The 18,214-nt window shown below is 39.4% G+C and overlaps 1 protein-coding gene across 2 annotated transcripts in view; it reads left to right on the plus strand.

Moving 5' to 3' along the window:
• Positions 1-18,214, plus strand: part of FAM135B (family with sequence similarity 135 member B) — a 192,938-nt gene that overhangs the window by 44,520 nt on the left and 130,204 nt on the right. For both annotated transcript variants that reach the window (XR_008974967.1, XM_057429781.1), the window contains exon 2: positions 16,186-16,281. Coding sequence is in view for 1 of the 2 variants with exons in the window: in XM_057429781.1 (XP_057285764.1) it covers positions 16,205-16,281 (77 nt within the window). In the remaining variant the exon portion in view is untranslated. The remainder of the gene's footprint in view (positions 1-16,185; positions 16,282-18,214) is intronic.

Consider the following 18,214-nt stretch of genomic DNA (forward strand, 5'->3'; position numbering starts at 1 on the left):
GGAGATTGTTTTGAGCTGTTTTTTGGAGAGCAGTTAAATCTAGCAATTTAAAATTTAGAGATTCAAACGCATCTTAGGTGTCTAAAGATAGGTATGGATGTTTAGTTGTATTTCTGAGAGGCAGGTGTCTGGTTCTTGATCAGTACCTGCTTTTCCAGAAGTGGGATTTCTCATCTGTCTTTAAGAAGTCTGCATCAAAGATAAGCACCTTTAGTTGGTGGAGAGAAAAGAAATGACTCAGTTCAGTGTAAAATGAATGTAGAAAAATGGGTCAGAAGGACCTCTTTCTAAAGGTGCCTATTTTTCTCTTTGCTAGACACAGCCCATATGTAGAGATAGACAATGTATATACCTAAAGTAGGTGAGATGAATTTCAGTTTGAGAACTGGATGCTTTCCCGCATTGAGAGACCTACATTTAGTTGTTAATGCACACATAGTATGTAGAGATGCAAGTGTTAAAGCTTCCCTTGCAGCCAAAAGAGATGCACTCACAAGAGGTTGAATTAGTTCAGCTGGGTGACCGTTTCAGGCTAAGTTCAATCACTTTCCAAGCTTTAATTGTTTGTAGGCTTTAGAGGAAAGATTCAGTTGCCTAACCATAAGTATGCAGTGCTATTTGAGAGGTTTTGGGATGCCTCATCTGATATTTAGCTGATGCTTCAAGAGGAAACAGAACTCCCCTACATCGTGAGTAAACTGACAGTTGTGAATAGATGTCTTTTTTTATACTGTAGGGGGTATAAAATGACACTAAATCTCTATGTTTAGGCATTGGAATTTCTCCCTAGGTGTCTAATTACTACTGAAAATAGTTTCAGTGATTTTGTATCTAGTGTCATGGGTGAAAATACTAGCGGTTTGACATTCTGGTTATGCATTTGACTCTGCAAGATGTCCAAAATTACCGGTTTCCGAAAGTATCTTATGTAGATATAAACATTCAGAGGGGTAAAAATGAGAAGCAAAGATGCCATTGCTTCCAAGAAGGCAATAAAAAGACCCTGGAGGCCCTCTGTTCATTGCATCTTATTTTTCAGATCAAATTTGAAATGTTGGCTTGCGCAACAAGCTAGTGTATAAAACTCATCATGAGATGCAAACATGAAGCTAGTTTCAGCCTTGCAGGCCCATCATCACTTCTATTATAAGCTATGGAAATAAAATCATGCTTCTGACAAAAGCTGTTCCTAATTTTTAAATCAGTTAGAACCTCTACAACAGAGGTAAAATGAGGTCATAAGAAATACAAGCAATTTGCTGAGGTTTGTTCATGTTTTGTTAAGCTGCATATAGCACTGAGTGAAGTTTTCCTCATGTTCTACATATCGATTGGATTTATAATACAAAAATGAAAGCCAGTGGGGATTAAGCATTTGACTGTGGGATACCAGGAATGATTAAACTGTTACCTAGAATTAGGCTATGAAATCCCCCAGGAACAGAGCACATTTGTACTAAATGTTCCTGCACTGAGCAAGGTGTTCACAGGATGGGAACTTTTGCTTAGATGATGTACCTATTTTTGCTTATAGCTTTATGTTTAACTGCATTCTCTTGACTTCAATTGCACATGCGTCTCACTTTCTTGTTTAGAGACTGAGGAGCAGCCCTCTGCTTGTTTTAACATAGGTGTTTGATCCATGCCTGACAGTCATGTCAGATCCTGCTCTAGAAGCTTCTTCTAAGTGGATTCTTCATTCTTAAGAGATCTTGAATGTTCCCTGTGAGGTATGTAAATACAAGGAGCTCAAAAATTTAGCAGGGTCATGATTTGGAGGCTGGTTCTGTATAGAAAATTTAGGGACTTAGGAAATACATCTGCATCTCATTCTTGTTTGCTAAAGATTCCTGTTTTGAGTAAGAAGTGTTTAATCCAAAATGCTGTCCCAGTTTCTACTTGGGTGATAAAATTTCCTCTGCTTATAGATAACTTCTCTGCTTCTGACCAGATTTTTTTTTCTTACTAAATTCTTGGCCTGGAGTACCCAAAGCTGTTTTGGTCTGGTTTTTATCTCAGTAGCCTGGTGTGTGATTGTGCAATTGGAGTGTTGTACAAGATATGTGTGTGATATATATTTTCATCAAGATATTCTTATTCCTGGAATTGTATTATATTGGTGAAATGGGAGCAACATAATCAAAATGACACCTTTTCTGGCTGCAAATTGGTCACAGGGAGTACACGGTGTTGGATACATCACTTCATTTTGCTGAGATTATCCCAAACAGTATGAAAAGGTGCTGCAGGAAATGTCCTAATTTCAATTTCATTACACCTTTTAATCCAGTTTTTTCCTTTTTCTGACACTTTGTAAAAATATCTATCTGGACCAGTGGATACCAAGTAGCATCTTCATACAGTGTATTGTTATTGGGTGAATTTTTAATGTTCTAAAGACATTAAAATGAGTGGTAGTGAACTTTCTGTCCTTACTGAAATGACAAAACAGGATTTTAGGTGGGAAAGCCCTTAGCTGGGAAAATTCTTCCATGATTTCCAAATCTGCAATATTTCGTCTTGGGAAGAGTTCCCATGTTTCCTAAAATCTTTGCCCTCATAAAATCACCAGAATTCGGTATCAAATGTGGTTTCTTACACAAAGTACCATGTGAAATTTCTTCTACCAACTACATTCTTTCCCCAGCTTTCTTCTGTGACTTGCTAGAGATGGGATACTGAGGGAAAAGGAACCAAAGATGGGTTTGCTATGTATATTTCTGCATTGCCTTTATTCTCCAGTGACTGTTACTGGAACTGCTGCCCATCATTTTTATAGTTTGAAATAGTGTTGATGTTGTAATGAAAAGATTACATATCTTTTGATGTCATTCCTCTCTGCCTCAGCTTTTGGAGTGATCACAAGGTTAAAACCCTGCTGCTTCCATCTTCCAGCTTTGTTACTGTCATCCTTCAACCCTTTGCTTATAAGAAACCTTCAACCCTTTGTTTATAAGGCACTCAGTAACTCATGGAATAAGGAAGTTTGTACATAACAGGTCTTTCCACTAGTTGTAAAGATAATCAGTTCCCACAAGAGGCTCCCATGACCATTTAGATCCAAAACTGAGTTCCTTCTGTTACTTCATATCAACCCCACTGAAGACCATGAAGGGCAATACCGCTCAGAAGATTTCAGGGCTTGGTCTGTGCTAAAAATGACAGAATAACAGCTCAGCAATGAATGCAGTTTAATTCCATTGGAAAGCAGCGCGGCCTCAGAAGCCCGATTTGAAAGGAGAAAGTTTCTCAGTTGCCCACGCCTCAGCAGGCGATTCTCTCCAGGGTGTACAGCTGATAGCAACACAGTTCTGCCTGATTTTGGCAAGAAGCAAATTCTCCTGCCATCTGCTTAGACCTTGCAAACTGAGGGCTGTGTCTAAATAGTGGTTTCTATAACTTCAGGTTATGGGTACCCTGGTTGTCTTAATCCAGCCTGTTTGGGCCCTGGTGCCAGTGTAAATTGTGGCTGTATGTAGTTCATTACAGGCTGCAAAACAGCTGCAGAGTGTTTTCCTACTGTGCATTCTGTGCTGCAGCTACCAGAGTGTTATCTGCATCATAAATGTGCAGATTACTGCTGGTACATCTCCAGTATTCTATGGACATTGAATCTGCTTACACTTAATCATTGCTAGGAAAGCAGAGCTTGAAGGGACGTGGAGGTGGTGTGGAACAATGGTTGCCTCAGCCTTACTAGAAATCTGTCTGCATTGCCCAAGCTTGCATGGCTGGAGGTATTTAGGCACAAGAAAGAGGATTTTAGGGAAATAGCCCCAGGTTGGATATCTTTATCTTGTTAGCATATATCTTTACTCTTCAGGCACAATTTGCTTTGCAACTCAATAAGTGTGTTAAGGACAGCGCCAACTCAAACACTTAGATGCTTTGGAAAATCAGTCATTTGTCACATGTTATTGCCAGTGCCCCCAGCTCTTCAAAGGGAAATCCATCTTCCCATCCAAATGAACCTCAAGAGCTCATGATCCATCCAGCAAGCTGTATCTCATTTGGATCCATGAGATGACCAAGACCAACATGACAGGTTTGTCAGGCAAAGCTTGATGGACAGATGACCTGAGACTGGAATAGGAACCAAGGCTTCCAGGAAAAATTACTGTCCTTTTGTGAGGAAAACTTGCTAGCTATGCAAAGCCATCCTTCTGGTGAAGTTTGCCAGGACATTGGCCTGAATTTGAGAATGACGTTTTTCTTGTTTTGATAGACTCTACAAGCCTCCTTTTACTCAGCAACTGTACCTCAAACCTTGTTGTGTTGGCTTCATGTCCAGCAACGGCTCACTTGGCCCTTTCTTTTTTTATCACAAATCAAGCAATGCCAAAGAAGTCAGCCTTTTCCTCTGTTTGTAAACTACCCAATTTAGTCCTTGCTCTATGGCAAAATGTGATGCAGTTATTTATATCAACATGGCCCCAAGCACTTAAAATACGTCAACATTCTGATTATGGCTCTGCATATTTTATTGCCATTATTTAAATCCTACTGCTCTAAACCAGCGTCTGTTCCTGTTATTGCATTCCAGTTTAATATTTACTCTCTGTCCAAAGACCCACTGTAATGGAAAATTGTCTACAGGTTTTTTACTTTCTACAGTAGTCAATGCCCTTTGGGATAAACATTTGCTTTGACATTTGTGTGAAATTTGTTAAATATTTTACAGATGAAGAAGGCTATTAAAAAAAAAATTAAATATTTGGTTGTTTTATTTTTTTGTGAACCTGAGAGTAAAACACCATTTCAGTATTGCAAATATCCCTTCATCCTGTAGTACTGAGACCCTAGCTCTGCCGATGCTACTCTGACTGTCTCTCTCTGTCAAGTTCTGTCTCCAGCATCCTTATCTTCTTCCTTCACTGTCCCAGCCTTTGAGTGTTTTTGGTGATAATAATCGAACACACAACTGCTTGTCAAGCTTTCAGTGCTCTTAGCTCTTCTCTTGCTCAGTGCATGAGTCTCTTTTGGTCCAGCACTGCAAATATACAATTCAACAGCTCCTTACGAGCATCGAGTAGCTTCAATGATTCCATATGAAACCTTAACACAGCTGCTGATAGTGGTTGCTTTGTTAGCAATTTCAGAGAATTCTATTAAATAAAAATGGCTGTGTGAAGAGTCTTTAACTGGATCAGATGATCAAGACATCAGAGAACCTGACTTGATAAATATGCACAGAACCAGCAGTCCACTTTTGTTTCCTGGGATCCCTTATCTTCCTTAGAGCACATCTGAAATCCAAAAAAAAAGAAAGAGACTCTTCTAAAGAGTTCATTCTCATTCCCAGATCTTGTCTGTCTTGAACACGGAAAAAGGCAGCAGTCTTTTTGTAGATCTTGGTCTGATAATAACACAATGGATTGCATTAGGTAAGGAGATAATGGAGATTCCATGGTCAACCTTATCTTTGGCATTTTCCATCTTCTAAGAGCTGAACACCTTGCAATCCAGTGATACTCCCACTGTTGATTCCAGCTAAATGTCTTCATATGCGTCATACAAGGCAAAATGGTTGAGGGGAAATAAAGGCAAAATGTTGTATCATTAAGTTTTGAGGAAATGCTGGGGTTTTTTCTTTATCTTTTAAAAACACATATAAGGCAATAGTATCTATAGAGACACACATATTCTGTCTCTCTCACCCTTTACATGTGTGATTCTGCAGACACATTCAAAACCCTGATTATATGTGCCATTTTGCTATCAGTTACATTAATCTAACTAGATGTGGACTAAGCCTACATGTCTACATCTGAGCAAGTTACCTTTAGCTCCCTTGGTAGTGAGCACAGTACGTACCAGTAGTCACATGAACCTTTCTGAGTGTATTTGCTAGATCTCTATTGACTATAGCACGACTAAGCACCTCATCCATATGAAGGTATTTCTATTTAGTGAGATTAATCTCATGGGCAAATGACTATGCTTCAAATGTTTCACAAACAGGGAAAATCAGTGGGATTAATGTAAAGTATGTGCTTACTTAGGATGTTCTCAGAACATCTAAAGGAGAATATACCTTGTCCAAGTGATTTTGATCAGGCAAAATACAATATAAGCATTTAAAATCTGACAAGGACAGTTGATTTTACAGCAGAGTGCCATGAAACTTTTCATGACCAGAAATGGAAATACAGTCAGAACAGTGCCCAAAGCCATAAGCCATTCGCCTTTCACTGTCTTAACTGTTACTAGTTTATTAGCTGTCACTAGTTAATAGCATCATGGTGATGCTCAAGTCCCTCTGTTATCTACTTGGAATCTTTCATGATGTCTCTATTGACATGACCATTTGTGCTCAAAATCAGATACTTGCTTTACTTATGCATCAAGCAGCCACGTATCTTTTACAAGAGGGTGCATCTCATCCATCTTCTTAATCTCCTTTCCAGCCCTAGAGCACCTGATGCTGTAATATTTCCAGGGAGGTTCTTGATCAACTTGCTGTCACATCCAGATGTGGCCTATTCAGAAGACAGACAGAATTGACCTTTAGCTTCTTCTAAATATTTGAATGAAGTCAAACATCCTGATATACTTCCAGGGACTTAGTATAGACCTATGCCCATGCAATTTGGAGATCAGTCGGGTATGAAGTCAAGTAGAACTTAAGCTCATACCTGACTTACAAAAGGCTCTTTTATAAGTACAGGGAAAAAAAAAAAAAAGATATAGTCAGTGTCTAAAGAGCTCTAATTTCCTGTATGAAACCAACAAAAAAAAACCCAAAAAACAGACTGAGAAGAATATAGCGCTTATTAGTGAGGGGATCACAGTCAAATGTGATAACAATGGCTAATTCTGTCTGAGTGTTTTAAATAGGTTTCAAATAACTTGCTGCTTTTTGATGCACTTTGTGTTTCTAAGACTGACAATGGGAATATCAGAAGAAAAGCCTCAGATGAACAGTGGAAATAAGACACTGCTGAAGATTGAAGATGATGATGTTCTTAGGAGTCTGGAGTTTTAGCTCTCATGTTGTGCATGAAATTTTAAAACCTCATTCTCTATTGAAGGCTGTAAAGAAGAAATACAAGTTAGGAAAGGAAAAGGTAGGGAAGGTGTGAAGAAGAGAGGATTATATAGCAGTGGGGAATTAGTCCAGGTGAAAGTCTGTATTATCTCCTTTTTCCTTCTGTTTTTCACTCCCTCCTCTTCTGTTTGAATTTTCCCTGCTGTTTCATTTTGTGCACAATACCAGCAGCAGGTTATTATTAACTGGTGTAAGCAGATAGTGATTTGTGCTGAGCTGAACTCAGAACTGGTGTCCTGACAGGCACACGCAAACAGAGGACAAAATGAGGTTGCTCTTCATTCTTTTTTTCTGAGTGACCTGACCTAAATTTGCACAGCTGTGCTCACATTTAATCCTGCGTAATAGCTCAAAGGCTTTATATCTCTTAAGAGCAGCCTACTGGCACCTGAAATTATTCTGGCTCTCATTCAGTTCTGCCCTATATATCCTCTGGCACAACCTGTTTGGTTTTGGCTCTGTTTTGTTTTTTCCCTAGTAGTTTTATTCCTCCATCTAAATACCCTTGAAATGACCAGTTTATGAAGGGTATGATCTAGACCATTATTTCTCAGCATTCTGAATCTGGTGACCTGTGCAAATTCTCCATCATGAATTGGTTCTACTAACAGAATGTGAGACAGATTTAAGTAAATTGTTGCCTTGTTTTCTCAAGCTACTTTCTTTGGATTCATTTGAAACACTCTTTTTTCACCCATGACTATGTGGACTGTATGTTTGAAGTTATAGATCTAGATTGAAGGTTTCAACTGTGAGGTGCAAGTGATTTTACTCATAAGACTAATTCTGCTGCTGGAGGTTAAATGTGCTCCTACCCCTAGTGTTTCACTGGTACTTTGTGAATTCCAGTTGTGCTTGAAAAAGAAAAAGAACAGTGGAGTACATAAGTGCAAAAAAAAGTCAAATAAAACAAAACTGCTCCTTTATTTGCTCCACTCTGAATACTCTTTGGGTTATGAGTAATTCTTTAAAGGATCATTTGTTATTTGTCTTCTACATCTCTAACTCATCAGGTTTGGTGGTAACAATCAGCAAACCTTGAGAAAAGTGATTCATGGTGTTGCACTTTTAATGAACATATGCTTAATGCATCTGACAAACTTGAGGGTACTGATTTTCCTGAGAACATTGAACAGCAAACTTTCTCTTTTTTTTTTTTAATGTTGGAAGATTATTTTCAGGGCTTGTATCCAAACTGAGTTAGCTCTTTAGAGTAGAAAATAATAAATTAGCCTTTGACATTTTGAACTAGGCTGAATGCTTATGCAGTGGAAAACCAAGTTAAATAGATATGATTGAATGAAACTATGTGCCTTGCATTTGGTTTTACTTGTGTCACAAGCCTTTGCTTTGGCTTGCATATTGAAGAAAAAATGCAAAGGATTACAGCAGACTGGAAACCTAAAAAACTTAGCTAAAGAGCTGTAAGGGATTATTGCTATCTTGTGCTGCAATACTATCATTCTGTAAAATATACTGGGCAATGTTAGATGGTTGTAATGATTGGAGATCTTACAAAATAATCCCCGATACTTCCATGACTAAAAGGAGCATTAGGAGGTTTCTCATGGCTGAGGATAACATGATTTCTGAAGAAAACTTGAGACTGAAGCTTGAAATGGTAATACATATTAAAACAAACAGATAAATCACAGAAGCAGTGACCTAAAAGTTCACTGAAAGATCTGAAAGTGGATTTTGTATGTACGTTTAGGAAACAAACTAACAAGACTTCTGGTGAAGTTCTAAGTCATAGAATCATAGAATCATTTAGGCTGGAAAACACCTTTAAGATCATCAAGCCGTATCATCATAGAATCATAGAACAGTTCATATTGGAAGGGATCTTAAAGCTCATCCAGTTCCAACCCCCCTGGCACAGGCAGGGACACCTTCCACTAGACCAAGTTGCTCAAAATCCTGTTCATCCTGGCCTTGAGCATTTCCAGGAATTAGAGGGTAAGGAAGCCTGACAGCTGGGATCCTTTGCTGAGGGTAAGACCATTGATAAAGGAGCTGGAAAACAGGCAGGAGTCGTCAGTCTTTCTCAATGACTCCTGTCAAGTGTGAAGGACAAGCATCCCTTCAAGGAAGAATTTGAAAATTCCCAAAGCAGATGGGCTAGCACTGAGAGATGTGCTCAGTATCTGAGGAAATTAGTTGTGTTGGAGGTGATCTATAATGACCTAGCATTCAAAGACTCACAGGAAATCTGGTGCATGCGGTCCGTGTGGTAGAAGTTTGTATGAAATGCACTGATGTCACACTGGAGAGATGTGGAGGCATCAAGTACAGATGAAGTGGCCAGACAGCTCCAAGAATACAAAGATAATCTCACTCCCTCCATGTGTGCCTGTATCTCCACTGTGGACAGACTGACCCAATAAATGTTTAAACAAGACAAGAAAGGGAGGTCTTCCTCATGTGCTCCAACCAAGGCCTTGGCTACCAGAGACCCAAGGAGTTATCAGTAAGACTTGTTCATATGGCCAGCGCAAAAGTCTAACGAAGAGTGGAGGCTAACAGTGGCGTATCAAACCTGAACAAAGTCACACCGCTGCTGAATGCTGCCAAACTGGATGAAGACAATCCATGATTTGAGTTGCACATCATGAGAAGTACTGTATCAGGGATCCCTTGTTACTAGCCAGGCTAAGAACAAGAAGAGGAGTTTATTGCAATGTTAAACCCTACAACATGGCTTTTGTGGTTTAAGCCCAGCCAGCAACCCAGAACCACACAGCCGCTCGCTCATTCCCACACCCCTCTTTCCTCCCCCACTCCCGGAGGGATGGGGAGGAGAATCTAAAGAATGTAACTCCCATGGGCTGAGATAAGAACAGTCCAGTAACTAAGGTATAACACAAACCACTACTGCTGCCACCAGTAATAAAGATAAGGGAAATAACATGGGAAGAGAATACAACCGCTCATCACCCACCGACCAGTACCCAGCCCGACCCGAGCAGTGATCTAGCCCTTCCAGGCACTGCCCCCAGTTTATATAGTGGGCGTGATGTGCTGTGGTATGGAATACCTCTTTGGCTAGCCTGGGTCAGGTGTCCTGTCTCTGCTTCCTCCCAACTTCCCCTCCTTCCTGGCAGAGCATGAGACCCGGAAAGTCCTTGGTCAGAGTATGCATTCCTGAGCAACAACTAAAAACATCAGGGTTATCAGCGTTGTTCCCAGGCCGAAAGTCATAAACACAGCACTGCACCAGCTACTAAGAAGGAGAAAAATGACGGCTACTGCTGAACCCAGGACAGCTGGCCCAAGGAAACCAGGGATGGAGTTTGTAATGGACATAACTTTAAATTGCTGTAACCCATGATTTAAATTGCATGTTGTGGAAATTACTATAGCAAGAACCACCTGAAACAATGGAGGACAAGCCTTGCAGGCAGTGCAAGTGCAACGGTGACTGGACCTGAGCTGGCTTTGGTGCCTTGTAACTCCATGCAATCACATCACCTCTCCTGTCCAGTCACCGTCATAACATACGAAGACCAAAGCCACTGACTAAATGAACTCAACACACATTTGGTTGACATTTGTGGATGTTTATGGACATTTCACAGACATTTCACAAGGGTGGTCCATAGGCTAAAGGAATAATATTTATGTATTATGTCAAAGGAATGGTGGTAGGTAATAGGAATGTATTGGACAGTGTGGGACCTGAGCATGGTGTAAATGCCTAAGCAATGCTGGGAAAACAAACAAAATCATTTTAGGAAAATAAGAGGTATTCTGAATAAAATTAAATGCCAACTCTATCCTAGAACAGTCTAAAAATATTATATTTATGAGATATCCAGGTTCTAGGCCTTATTTTGTTGGTGATTTGTACCAAGAAAGGATACAATGTAAAATATTGTAACTACTTAGTTTTGTTAAACAAGCCTTCTCATTCTTCATATCTTTAGTATTGTGTTTAGACTGCCTCCTTTTAAAAGTGTAAAGGAGGTACCTTGCCATCACCCAAAACCTTAGACAAGAATTACTGGCTTGATTGATTTTAACAAAATGAGGTCTTACCTTTTGAAATCATTGTTTTGCTGAAGACCTCATGTTTCCCATTTTCCTGGGGCATGGAGAAAAAAAGTGAGAGGTTCTGTATGCCAGAGAAGGGTTAATGACAATGTTGTACTGAAAGGACTTACTGACATTGTGGCTGCTTTGACTCAAGCAATTAATGCATGCTCAGACATGGCTATTGAGATGCAATCACTGCTGTAAGAACTGGGATCCAGTTCAGCTGCATGAAGGTGAACATTGGAGCAATTTAATTAATAAAGAAAAATAAACAGAAAAAGAGACTTGGTTTAATGTCTGCTTCTTCTAATTCTTTATTCTCAGAGCATATTCCTGTGTGTTTATCATTCTCCTACTGTTCCTTACTCAGAATTTTACAGCAGGTGAAGTCATTTGTAGAGAGGAGAATAAGGGTATCTCACTGTGACTTCTAAACACTTAATCAAGGAATTCTTAAGAAATAAATAAATAAATTAAGGCCAGCTCACAACAAATGCCTGTTTCTGAAGAAATTAACAATGAAATAAAAGCTTTAAAAGCAGTAAGGACAGTGGTGCGATATTGAAGATAATATGTGCTGTTTTTCCAGGAGCTTCATTTTCCAGCTGTATTCTCTTAGATGAATGTCTCTAGATTTATGAGTCACTGCCCTTTATCACATGGTGTTTTGTTCTTTTGTCATTGGTATTTTTCTCTTTTCTCTTTTTCTTTTTTTCCCGGCTCCTGTGATAGAGAGGGACAGGAATAGTGAAAGCACTGAAAAAGTCTGCTTGATTTTTCGCTCAGATATGATTGAACAAATGCTGGAAAGTTCATGGACTTTCAGAGCACGCAGTGTCCTGTCCTTATTTCCACCCTGTTCTGTCCCCATCTCACCTTCTTCTACTCCCCTTGGTTGGGTTGATGCTGATTGCAGCAGAAAATTGACAGGCTTGTTTTTAACTTCAAGGCGTTTAACAGTTGTGTGTGTGTGGTACATAATCAGCTACTAGTCTGCTGTCAGAGGGCTCAGTCAGTTGACTGTATCTCTAAAGTGTCATTCACACAAATACTGTGAATCAAAAAGATGCAGAGAGCAATGGAGGATAAAGATGGATAAAGCTTTTGCAGTATGGCCAGTATTGTATGTTGTACTATCTCGAATACAGAAGGCACCACCACTGCCAACAATGGAGATATGGGGAGTAAAATGAAGCTTTCCCTTAAAAATGCAAGTGAGACAGTCTCTAATCTTTAAACATACAGATTTTCATAGAGTTTTATTTGCATAAAAGATTCCGATTTTCAGTTATTGTCTTCTTGCTGCAAGTAAAATCCCAATTGAAATTAACTGTCTCTTGCCAGGACACCAGCTGTAGTTGGGAGGACAGACTGTCAAAGTGGTGACCTGACTTGTAACATTGGTACATGTAGGACAGCAGAGCACAAACGGTGGCACTAGCAGCACCTTATGAAACATTCCAGTGCTTTGGAGTGATGAAAAAGATCATGGAGACTGCTTTTACAGAAGCATATGCCAAAAACACTTCCCACGTTGCTTTAGTAGTTTAGTAGCTTCACATTGATATTTGCTAGTGTTGCCTTCAGTTCTCTTCTAGAAAATGTAAAGATTTTGACTTATAAACAGGCATTTAAAAAAAACACTGTCAATTTTTCTCCTTCGTGGTAGCTGCTGCAGTGCTGTGTTTTTGACTTTCAGCCTGGGAGCAGCGCTGATAACACCGATGTTATTAGTTGCTGCTCAGTAATGTTTACTCTGACCAAGGACTTTGTGAGCCTCATGCTCTGCCAGGGAGGAGGGGAAGCCGGAAGGAAGCAGAGACAGGACACCTGACCCAGGCTAGCCAAAGAGGTATTCCATACCACAGCACGTCATGCCCGGGGAGGTAACTGGGAGTTACTCAGAAGGGTTCTTCTGGATTGGGCTCATTTCGGCAGGTCATATCATATTCTCTTCCCTTGTTATTTTCTATTATCATTATTATCATTGGTGGTAGCAGTAGTGATTTGTGTTATACCTTAGTTACTGGACTGTTTTTATCTCAGCCCATGGGAATTACATTCTTTCGATTCTCCTCCCGATCCCTCCAGGAGCTGGGAAGGGGGAGGGGGGTGTGGAAGGAAAGAAAGAGGGAGGAAGAGGGGGGAGTGAGTGAACGAGCTGTTTGGCTGGGTTTAAACCACGATAGTGTACTAAAGCCTTCCCAAGAATTACCTCTGTGTTTTTCTTTAACAAACTTCTCACTAGATAAATGATGATATTTCAGTGCTGGCAATATCTCAACCAAGGTTGTCCTGCACATTGATCAGTGAGTAAAGGATGGTCAGATGTCTTTCACAAACCTTGGATTTTGAAGGGCTACGATCAGGTTCCTTTAAGCAGGCACCTCGTACCTTGGTGCATCATTTTAAGCACTTGCGTTTTCTTGATCCAGTGGTGCCTGCAGCTGTTTTACCAAATTTCAGAGCTTCTTTCATTGAAGAATGATGTCCATGTCTCTGAGCAGGTTTTCTTTGAACCTTTCTAAGTGCCATGATGATAAGCTGCTCCAGAGCCTCCTTTTAGTACCTGTCATGTGTTCCCTATCTCTGCTCCTGGGGGCTCAGTCCATATAGACATCTGATGTAGTATTTGTGGGCTCTGATCCTCTGGTGTGCTGGTGGGGTGGACAGAATTCCAACCTGGTGTACTACTTATTTACTCCTTCATTCTGGTGATCAGTGAGGCAAATAAGTTATGGAAACAGCTGGGTTTTTTTTTAGGACAATTCTTTCACATTTTTTCTGAAAAGGTATAAAGCATGCAAAATAAAATGTAAATACAGAGAATACCTTTGCGTGTATTCCCATGCATTTACTTTTTCTTTTACCCTAGCTAACCCTATTTTCATGTTATACTTTCTGTCTTTGACAGTATTGGTGTTGGTCTGAACTGGCTGGTCATCCACTCCACCTCTCCTCTTTAAACTGGTTATCTTCAAAAGCATGGAGTTTCCTTTGATCCTGAGATTTTGGTCTAGGGAAAAATGCCTCAGCACAACATGCAGGCTTATCCAGAGGCAATTCTTCCAGTTAGCACTCTTCTTGAGGCTAATACCTTGTCAGAGTATTGCTTTGTAACATTGCGTGGTTTTCTCTTGTCTTCCTACATGCAGTCTGCTTTGCTTTGATACTGCACCCTGAGACGAGACTATAACTCACATAGCCAGGTGGATATATCATACACATTCCTTATAAACAATATACAGCTCCTTAGAAACGAGTGCAGAAAGGTAAAAGAAGAGAGAATTAGTCTCATTCCTGTTGAAACAAGGAAAGAAAAACAGAATGGCACTTTGTCAAGTTTCAAGTTTCCTTTGCTGCTCCTAAATCATACCTAACATGGGCTAATGTAAAGTTCCTTACCTTGGAGGTATATTAGAGAGCCAGATGGATAGGTTAGCAATTATCATAGAATCGTAGAATGGTTTGGGTTGGAAAGGACCTGAAGATCATCTAATTCCAGCCCTCCTGCCATGGGTGGGGACACTTCACACTAGACCATGTTGCCCAAGGCCCTGTCCAACCTGACCTTGACCACTGCCAGGAACAGAGCATTGACCTTTTCTTTCTCACAGTTATAAATGTGTGTTACATATATTGCATTCATCTCGTGTCCCATTCTTGTCATTCCAAAGTCAGCATCTGCACTATTAGTTTTTGAATGAAAAATCAACAACCTTTTAACTCTGGGATGAGTACTTTTTGAAAAATGAGTACTTTTTGAAAAATGTCCTCTCATTTGAAAATGAGAGGACAGCCAGAATGAAAACATAGTTTAAAATAATCAGTGTAATAAACCAGTCAGTTGGAAAATTACTAATCAAGAGTGAGCACTGAAACTTGTCAGAAAGCTACAGCCTAATGCTTGTCTGAGGACTTCATGTATCAATGTCCTTTTCATTCCTGATTCATTGGAAGAAGCAGTAAAATCTTTGAGTGCCATGGAAATTACTGATTAGTACATATGGAGAAATTCTTCGCTTGGCAGTCTGAGCTCTATGCTCTTAAAGCACCTATGTCTCAGACAGGGGGATTATTAGCAGCCCTGACATGGGTCATGCTTGGAGTTTGTACTTGGGTGCTATCAAACAGCTACTAAAATGATGCTTTTGAACATGTTAAAGATCTCTATCTGTAGAGATCTATGATGCTACAGGCAATTTCCAGACAGCTTGCAGATTGCTAGAAGTAAACTTGAGGGGAGGAAAGGAGAAAAAGGTAAATAGAAAATTCAAAATCTGTCCAAAATCTGTAAAAGCCCTTGGCTTTCCTCTGCTGCAATTAGGGGAATGTTGAGGGTTTACACTGGTGTATTAAGTAGGGCTGGTTTGGAAATGTACTTTCGCAAAGATTCCTTGAGGTTGCTTCTAACCTGGATTATTCTATGATTTTGATGAATTTATGAGATATTATCTGTAAGTGGCTGTAACGCTTCAAATTGTGATCTGGCTGTTGTGGCCTATTAGTTGATTTGATCGCCAGCATTTTCCTTAGAAGAATCTCATTCATTAATGTTTAAATTATTCATATTTCTTCAGAAGCTTCCCTTCTGGGACTTTAGTTAAGTCATAGGAAGGGTCAAAAGCAAGAGGCAGCTGAATTCTTGTTCTCATCTGTCTAAGGCTTTTGTCTTTTGGGCCTGTGCTTTTATAGAAATGAGCTCTGCTGACCCTGGATATCTGCCATTTGATAAAATGGGAAGGAAAAATCAATTTCCCATATGAGAGTAGCAAGAGAGTTAATTAAAATTTGCTCTGAGATTCTTGCACATAATATGTTATTTACTTTTTGCTTCTTATACTTTGCATAATATTATCATTCTGTCCTCAGGCTTAATTAGACTTTTTACCTCTCTTAATTACTGCTTTGATCTGGCTTTTAGCAAGTTTTCCTGAAGATGGAGCCCAGTGATATTGCTGGAAAGGTTCCAGTTTATTTCAGTCAATTTCAAGCTTTGCATGAACCCAAAGATGCTGAACAAAAAGTAGTAATCCATTCATGGGTTTTGTTAAGCAAAATACTTCAAATGTTCATAATGCCTCTATATATGTGTTGTTTAGGTGATGACCTGAAAAAATCATGTCTGAGGTCCAGGGAACGGTCGAGTTTTCTGTGGAGCTACACAAATTCCATAATGTGGACCTCTTCCAGAGAGGGTGAGTTGATGTTTCCATTAATTTACAGCTGATAACACAGGATGAGTTTACAGAAAAGAGTTAAACTGCAAAACAGGTTCTTTTCTGCCAAATGCAGTTATATTTCATGCAATCTTCAAGGCAGAGAAGGATGTCATTGGGCTTTCATTGCTGTCAAGGAAGATCAATGTACATTACTTTCACTATAAAGTCAGACTGACTGACTTGTTTTTGTAATACAATGCTGTAATGCTCCAAATTACTTTAAGCATCTGTTCAGATATAAGTACAATAGCTGCTTTAAATGCTTCTGGGCTGCTTTTGAGCCTGTGTGAAATTACAGCTGTATTGAACTATAAGGGAAACATGTTCATTTTAGGGTCATAAATCTGATGGCTATATTCTTTTAATGAAATTAGCTAAATCTCAGCATTTCACAAGGGAAAATAAATGCTCATGTTTGCCTAAAGCTCTGTTTCTGGTGGATATACTGTTTTTTCACATCCCCCTAAGTTAGAAGAACATGTACAACTTCTGCTTTACTTAATTTGCCCTATTCTTTTGCGCCGCTCTTCCTAATAGTTTTTTTTTAACAACCTGGCGGCTGTGGAGAAGCCTGACCAAGGGTGAGTTGTTACTCTTCTTGCATATTGTATCTTATATGTGTTACTCAGTGAGGAAAAGATAAGGTAAAGAAACACTTTTTGAGGAGACCAGAAGACCCAAATAGGTCAAAAGAAGGTACTTCACGGACAACAATGGGTCTAGTGAAGTCTCATTTTCTTTACTCTATGAGGACTGATGAATACAGAGCCCTAAATACTTTCTCTCAAGCCTTAGCTTGGTACAGGGGTGGTTCACAGCAGGTTTGCTCATCAAAAACACCATTTCCTGCAAGGAAACCATGGAATTGTTTCAAGTATTGGGATAGATACGTTAGAGTTGTTCCTATCTGTATACAGGCTTCTTGTGTTTTTACTGTGACGAGTTATGTGGGAAAGATGCTGTGAACTTAAATGAAGGAAACATGTCTCTATTTTGTTTTAACATCTGGCATCTGTCATTCTGTTCACATCTTCAAGTGAATAAACACTAACTTTATGTTAGAAAGCATTCTGACTATACCAAGTACTTGTCATATATATATATATATATATATATATATGCACACGTATAAAGTGCTCTGTGCTTGGGTTTTTTGGTTTATCTGAGTTATAAAAGAACCCTCCTGTGTCTTCTGGTCCTTATGACCTTAGAAGATAACTCTAGCTATAGATTTTTTTCTTGGTTTCTGGTGATGCATGTAAATGTCTTTGATCTTCCTCACATTTGAAAATCAACACTTGTCTGTGGGTTCAGTGATTGTTTTGGACTTAGATGGTAGGATGTATAGAGGTTAGCTGGGAATCCTCCCACTTTGGATGTTACTGTGTGATGGGCTGCCTGTTTTTTGTCATATTAGTCTGCTTTTGCATTCTATAATTTCCATAAACTCCTTTTGTTGGCTTTGACAGTTACATCAAATCTCTGGTGTGGGGTAAACCTGGCATTAACACAGTTAATATATTCTGCTGTCATACTAATGAGCTTCTAATTACCCTTGCTTTTTTCCCCACTGGTACTCACCTTGTTTTACTGATTAATATTCCAAACACACAGTACTACAGGTTATACTGCATTAATTTGTTTACAGTTATTTTTCTATGTATCCTGCACACTATTGCATTTATATAGTGTATACATATAGTTTTAATGTTTGCATTTCCAACTAAATCCTTTATTGTGCCTCAGATTTGATGATCAGTGTCCTTTCGTTGGTTTCATCTACTCAGCAGCCCCTATCACTGTAGTATGGAAGTGTGAAGAAAAGGAGTAGATGAGCTTGCCAAATTTCATTTTAACTTGAGCACACTTTCTTATTGTTTTCCCCTATTGCCATTGCTGGTATTCACTA

This window comes from Pezoporus wallicus, unplaced genomic scaffold, assembly GCF_028554395.1.
Source record: "Pezoporus wallicus isolate ANWC-B61680 ecotype Strahan unplaced genomic scaffold, APGP_CSIRO_Pwel_v1 contig_7545, whole genome shotgun sequence".
Taxonomy (NCBI): Eukaryota; Metazoa; Chordata; class Aves; order Psittaciformes; family Psittacidae; genus Pezoporus; species Pezoporus wallicus.